This window comes from Xenopus laevis, chromosome 6L (genome assembly GCF_017654675.1).
Source record: "Xenopus laevis strain J_2021 chromosome 6L, Xenopus_laevis_v10.1, whole genome shotgun sequence".
Taxonomy (NCBI): Eukaryota; Metazoa; Chordata; class Amphibia; order Anura; family Pipidae; genus Xenopus; species Xenopus laevis.
The window spans coordinates 905,568-912,418 of NC_054381.1; the positions used below are offsets into that span (position 1 = coordinate 905,568).

A 6,851-nucleotide genomic window follows, 5' to 3' on the forward strand; every position below is an offset into this window, starting at 1 on the left:
AACTCAACACACATGAGCTGCAAGTGCCATAACTAATCAGCTGCCACTTACCCACAATCCTCCAGTCTACTGTCTCCCTCTCATTTCCCATTCCATAGGCCAGAGCTGAAGGGGGAAAAAGGGGGCCCCATTCTGAAGGCCAATAATATCCCCTCAGTAGGGACAATGAACTCTATCCAGCAATATCTGGACCTTCCCTGTGGTACCATTATTTGTCCTGAATGAGGCAGGTCCAATCAGATAGACCCTCACTAAATACCTTAGCCCAATGTCAGACATGAGGGACTCTTTATAAGGACGGGCAGCCAATGAAACACTTTAGTTGGTACAATAAGAGCCGGACACATGGCTGGGGGAGGGGTCAGTAAAATAACTGCATTTCTAAGAATATTGGGCAAATTTACAGGGAACAATAAACAAAATTCATACATATAATAAACATAATTACATAAAATATACACCTGATACCTGGGGGAGGAATTCATGTCTCCCAAATGAATAAATAATGATGGGGGAGGAGGAGGCAGGTTAGAAAGGAGCCCTCTGATCTGATGTCTTGGGGGGGGGGTATCCCACAAACCAAGGGTACTGGTAGGTTTAGGCCTCTGGCACTCAAGCAGTTAAATGTTGGGCCCTGAATAGTCATGTGATCTTCTGGCCATTGCAGAATTAGGAACTGAAGGAGGAGCCCCACAGACTGACAGCGAATCAGAGCATTGATTCTTCACATGATTGGTGGCTTGCACTGGGCGGAGTCAGTGGCAGTAACTGGCAGATGTGTGTGACAGTTGGTGACATCAGACAGAAGGACAAGGGGACTCAGAGAGAAGCGCAGGTTACGGGGGGCAGAAATCAGCAAAGTAGGGGTGCTGGAGGGCCTCATCTGCACAGATCCTCTGCACTGGGTTACACTTCAGCAGATTCTGACAAGAAACAAAGAGAAGAGAATAAGATCCTGCCTGTGACATGTACCCTCCAATGCTCAAGCCCCAAATTCCCACCTCTTCCCCAGAGCTGGACCCCCACATCTAGGCACTACTTGTAACACTGTACCCCCTCATTCAATCCCACACCCACCATCCAGCCCCCCCCCCACCCCTGACCCATCCTTTGCACCTCAATAAACCCCAAGTGCTCCCCTCTATTAGGCTTCACTCACCCCCCTGTACTCACCTGCAGCAAGTCCCGGCCGGTGGCATTCAGTTTGGGCACAACATTGACTAGAGACATGGTGGCAGGATACATGGGGTAGGGCTGTGGAGAAACAATCGGACAACTGTGATTTCCCCAATGTTATTTCTTATTATCCCCCAATTACTGACCCTAAACAATTCACTAAATGAGCCGTCTCCTCAGTATATGGAGCCTAAGGCAAATGCCCGTCTGTGACTACAAATAAAATGCACAGAGCCTGGTAATGAAAGGCTATTAGGCCACACCCACAATACAGATCATTGAATTAACCCCAGACATGCCAGGAAGACAACTGTAATAAAGGGATTCAGAGCACTGCATTCATATCTCCAAATGTTCCCCTTTAGCCTCTCATATCCTCCGCTCACCTTATAGTCAGGAAGTTTGGTCATGGCCGGCCACTGCTCCTCCGTGGGGGTCCCAAGCAACGTGTGTGTGTTAAGGGCAAGAACTTCCAAAACTCAAGCATGAAGGGAGCACATACCCCTACCCACCCCAAACCAACCCCAAGAGCAGGAAGAGTTCCCATGACTTGAAGGATATCGGAAGATCCTCTTCAGTTGGTCGTCGACATCATTTCCAGGGAAGAGGGGCCGCCCGGCATTGGCCAACTCTGTTGGGGGCACCATGACATCAGTATGTATTACACAACAGGAGTGGGGGAGGGGCTTTACCCTGAGAGCCTCTAAATGCCCCACCCCTACAGTTACCCCCACACCCAGGTCAGCATGGCCTTTGTCCTTCCCACTCAGCAATAGGAAGGAACTCCACCCAAAATCTGTCCCAGTACCCCACAGTCTGACAGATAGGAGCAGTGGCTCAATCTTGCACCCTAGAGTCTGCCTCTGCACCCCACTATTTCTACTGGCACCCCACAGTCTGCCTTTGCACCCCACTATTTCTACTGGCACCCCACAGTCTGACTTTGCACCCCACTATTTCTACTGGCACCCCACAGTCTGCCTCTGTACCCCATTATTTCTACTGGCACCCCACAGTCTGCCTCTGTACCCCATTATTTCTACTGGCACCCCACAGTCTGCCTCTGTACCCCATTATTTCTACTGGCACCCCACATATACCTGCGAATATGCAGCCGGCCGACCACATATCTATTGAGGTGGAGTAGAGTTTAGCACCAAAGAGCACATCGGGGGGCCGGTACCAGAGGGTGACCACCTGAAAGGATAAAGGTCATACTCACTGCCAGGTACATAAGGACCCCCCCCCAAAGCCAAATAAAAACCCCCGAGAGGGACTTACCTCAGCCGAGTAGCATCGCACGGGGATCCCGAAGGCACGAGCCAACCCAAAGTCTGCCAACTTCAGCTCCCCATTCTACACAGAGATTGGCCAGACACTGGGTTACACCTGTACCAACCAGTCTGCCCCCTACTGGTCTCATCACCCAATTACTAGTGGCACAATTAGTAACCAGCTGGGGTACAGTAACTAAATCCCCCCAGAGACTGTAACTGTGAGTATATACGTGTGACAAGGACTCACCCTGTTGATCAGCAGGTTCTGAGGTTTCAGGTCCCGGTGCAGAACATTTCGGCTGTGGCAGAACGCGAGGCCCTTCAGGAGTTGATACATGAACGACTATGGGGGGCAACAGAACAGCACTAAGGTCAGCTGACTGGCAGGTACCCCCATAACATTATTCAGAGGGGCACCACCTGGGGCAAGAGGAGGCTTTACCCACAGACATGAGACTAAAATATCCCCCACAGTAAGGGCCACAGACAGACTCACAGACATACAGGAGGGAAGCCTGGGCCCCACAGTAAGGGCCACAGACAGACTCACAGACATACAGGAGGGAAGCCTGGGCCCCACAGTAAGGGCCACAGACAGACATACAGGAGGGAAGCCTGGGCCCCACAGTAAGGGCCACAGACAGACATACAGGAGGGAAGCCTGGGCCACAGACAGACAAGAGGCAGAATGAGAAGAAGTGGATCAGAAGTCACAGCCCATGTCTCACCTTCACTATCTCTGGGTCCAGGTCCCCATTGCAGCTGTCAAAATATTTCTTCAGGTCCTGAGAGGAACAGGGGTGAGAATTAGGGAAAGGTGCTAATGGCCCCGCTGGCCCACACTGTGCAGTAAGTCACCAGGAGTCTGACAGTAGCCTTGTGTGTAAGTGCCAGACAGACCTGACCCCAACCTTCCTGAGCCCATGTAGCAGCTCTATTTATAAATCTCTGATGTCACAAAAGGGGGCGGGGCAGGTATGTATAAATAGAGGCCGTCATTGGTGGAGCTGGCGTGTAAGGAGGAGTCTGCATTGAAGTGGGTCCCAACCTGCCCAACCCGAGGGTACAACCCACCTGATCACAGAACTCAAACACCAGCGTCAACTTCTTGTCACTGTGCAGCACATCATGTAACCTGCGGGGAGACAGTAACCAGCACCCATGGGTGGGACAATCACTCACACACTGAGTGTATAGAGGAGAGACAAACATGGTTCATACACAGACATGTTGGAGGAGTTAGTGTAGGGCTGGGCCGCAGGACACAGAGTATCACATAGAAATATATCAGTATTGAGTATCTGATCCTGTGCAGTCACATTGGGAAGTTCCCGTTTCCTTTGTTGTGTCGCTTTCTGTTTGTAGCACAATCTCACTGTATCCCTCTCTCTCCTCCCTGTATCCCTCTCTCCTCCCTGTATCCCCCTCTCCTCCCTGTATCCCTCTCCTCTCCTCCCTGTATCCCTCTCTCCTCCCTGTATCCCCCTCTCCTCCCTGTATCCCCCTCTCCTCCCTGTATCCCCCTCTCCTCCCTGTATCCCTCTCTCTCCTCCCTGTATCCCTCTCTCTCCTCCCTGTATCCCTCTCCTCTCCTCCCTGTATCCCTCTCTCTCCTCCCTGTATCCCTCTCCTCTCCTCCCTGTATCCCTCTCCTCTCCTCCCTGTATCCCTCTCCTCTCCTCCCTGTATCCCTCTCTCCTCCCTGTATCCCCCTCTCCTCCCTGTATCCCTCTCTCCTCCCTGTATCCCTCTCTCTCCTCCCTGTATCCCTCTCTCCTCCCTGTATCCCTCTCTCCTCCCTGTATCCCTCTCTCTCCTCCCTGTATCCCTCTCCTCTCCTCCCTGTATCCCTCTCCTCTCCTCCCTGTATCCCTCTCTCCTCCCTGTATCCCCTCTCCTCCCTGTATCCCTCTCCTCCCTGTATCCCTCTCCTCCCTGTATCCCTCTCCTCTCCTCCCTGTATCCCTCTCTCTCCTCCCTGTATCCCTCTCCTCTCCTCCCTGTATCCCTCTCCTCTCCTCCCTGTATCCCTCTCCTCTCCTCCCTGTATCCCTCTCCTCTCCTCCCTGTATCCCCCTCTCCTCCCTGTATCCCTCTCTCTCCTCCCTGTATCCCTCTCTCTCCTCCCTGTATCCCTCTCTCTCCTCCCTGTATCCCTCTCTCCTCCCTGTATCCCTCTCTCTCCTCCCTGTATCCCTCTCTCTCCTCCCTGTATCCCTCTCTCTCCTCCCTGTATCCCTCTCTCCTCCCTGTATCCCTCTCTCTCCTCCCTGTATCCCTCTCCTCTCCTCCCTGTATCCCTCTCCTCTCCTCCCTGTATCCCTCTCCTCTCCTCCCTGTATCCCTCTCCTCTCCTCCCTGTATCCCTCTCCTCCTCCCTGTATCCCTCTCTCCTCCCTGTATCCCTCTCCTCCCTGTATCCCCTCTCCTCCCTGTATCCTCTCCTCTCCTCCCTGTATCCCTCTCTCTCCTCCCTGTATCCCTCTCCTCTCCTCCTGTATCCCTCTCCTCTCCTCCCTGTATCCCCCTCTCCTCCCTGTATCCCTCTCCTCTCCTCCCTGTATCCCTCTCCTCTCCTCCCTGTATCCCTCTCTCTCCTCCCTGTATCCCTCTCTCCTCCCTGTATCCCTCTCTCCTCCCTGTATCCCCCTCTCCTCCTGTATCCCCCTCTCCTCCCTGTATCCCCCTCTCCTCCCTGTATCCCCCTCTCCTCCCTGTATCCCCCTCTCCTCCCTGTATCCCTCTCTCTCCTCCCTGTATCCCTCTCTCCTCCCTGTATCCCTCTCTCTCCTCCCTGTATCCCTCTCTCCTCCCTGTATCCCTCTCTCCTCCCTGTATCCCTCTCCTCTCCTCCCTGTATCCCTCTCCTCTCCTCCCTGTATCCCTCTCTCTCCTCCCTGTATCCCTCTCCTCCCTGTATCCCTCTCCTCTCCTCCCTGTATCCCTCTCTCCTCCCTGTATCCCCCTCTCCTCCCTGTATCCCTCTCCTCTCCTCCCTGTATCCCTCTCTCTCCTCCCTGTATCCCTCTCCTCTCCTCCCTGTATCCCTCTCCTCCCTGTATCCCCCTCTCCTCCCTGTATCCCTCTCCTCTCCTCCCTGTATCCCTCTCCTCTCCTCCCTGTATCCCCCTCTCCTCCCTGTATCCCCCTCTCCTCCCTGTATTCCCCTCTCCTCCCTGTATCCCTCTCTCCTCCCTGTATCCCTCTCTCTCCTCCCTGTATCCCCCTCTCTCCTTCCTGTATCCCTCTCTCCTCCCTGTATCCCTCTCTCTCCTCCCTGTATCCCTCTCCTCTCCTCCCTGTATCCCTCTCCTCTCCTCCCTGTATCCCCCTCTCTCCTCCCTGTATCCCTCTCTCCTCCCTGTATCCCTCTCTCTCCTCCCTGTATCTGTCAGTATATCGGTCTCCTCAGTGTCACAGTCTGACAGTCTCCCTGCTGTCTCTCTGTGTATGAGATGTTGTAGTTGAACTATGTCTCTATGGTTCCAGTGATGTCTCCTAATCGTGTGAGTGCTGATCTACACTATATACATATATATATATTTTATATACAGACAGACCATGAGGTGACTGACCTGACACATATACATATATATATTATACAGACTATATACATACATATATATATATATATATATTATACAAACAGACAGTAGATGAGGCGACTGACCTGACAATGTTCTTGTGTTTGAGTTCCTTGAGGAGACAAATCTCCCGCAGTGCTGAGCTCGGCACCCCCTGTGTAATGACAAGAGACTCAGTCCCACTCACACTCACACTCTCACTCACACTCCCACTCACACTCCCACAATGCTCTGGGGCCTCACCTCATCATCATCATCGAGTCTGACACGTTTAAGCGCCACAATCTCGTGAGTGTCCCGATTCTTGGCCTTGAACACAGTCCCATAAGTCCCTGCAAGAGACAGAGCTCACACACGGGCTGGAGGGGAGCAGCGGATAATGGGACCGATTAGGGGACAGACACAAACAACAGTCACACCCCGGCCCTCGGGCCACTCACCTTCCCCGATTTTCTCCAGTTTCTCGTACTTCTGCATGATAATACCGGCAGCGGCTCAATCTCGCCGATTTCTTCAGTACGCATGCGCACACATCCGCCCCGGAAGAGCGACTCAGCCAATCCAATCACTGCGAAGCGCTTACATGGAGACGGTAAGAAATGGCAGCTTTGTGGGGGCGGGGAGGCGGCCATGTTGGTGCAGGCATGGGACCGGTCTTTGTCTGTAAAACTGCGGGGAGTCCTCCTAAATCCACGCACAAAGCATGTCAGTCACACAGGGCCCCGCCTCTCTCCATGACGTCAGTGTAGAGGCTTGTGATGTGTGGGGGCGGGGCAGGAAAGAGAAGTTACAGGAGAGAGAGAGACAAGCAGTA

At 53.1% G+C, this 6,851-nt stretch overlaps 1 protein-coding gene across 1 annotated transcript; it reads right to left on the minus strand.

The window, feature by feature from the left end:
• Nucleotides 1-350: 350 nt before the first annotated feature.
• Nucleotides 351-6,565, minus strand: cdk5.L (cyclin-dependent kinase 5 L homeolog; the record flags this gene model as incomplete). The annotated part of the gene is given in 12 exon segments (NM_001090617.1): nucleotides 351-923; nucleotides 1,174-1,254; nucleotides 1,563-1,623; nucleotides 1,738-1,807; nucleotides 2,277-2,373; nucleotides 2,458-2,532; nucleotides 2,701-2,796; nucleotides 3,182-3,238; nucleotides 3,528-3,588; nucleotides 6,124-6,191; nucleotides 6,281-6,369; nucleotides 6,478-6,565. Coding segments are annotated over 12 exon segments (879 nt in total). The 3' UTR covers nucleotides 351-836.
• Between the last annotated feature and the right edge of the window lie 286 nt (nucleotides 6,566-6,851).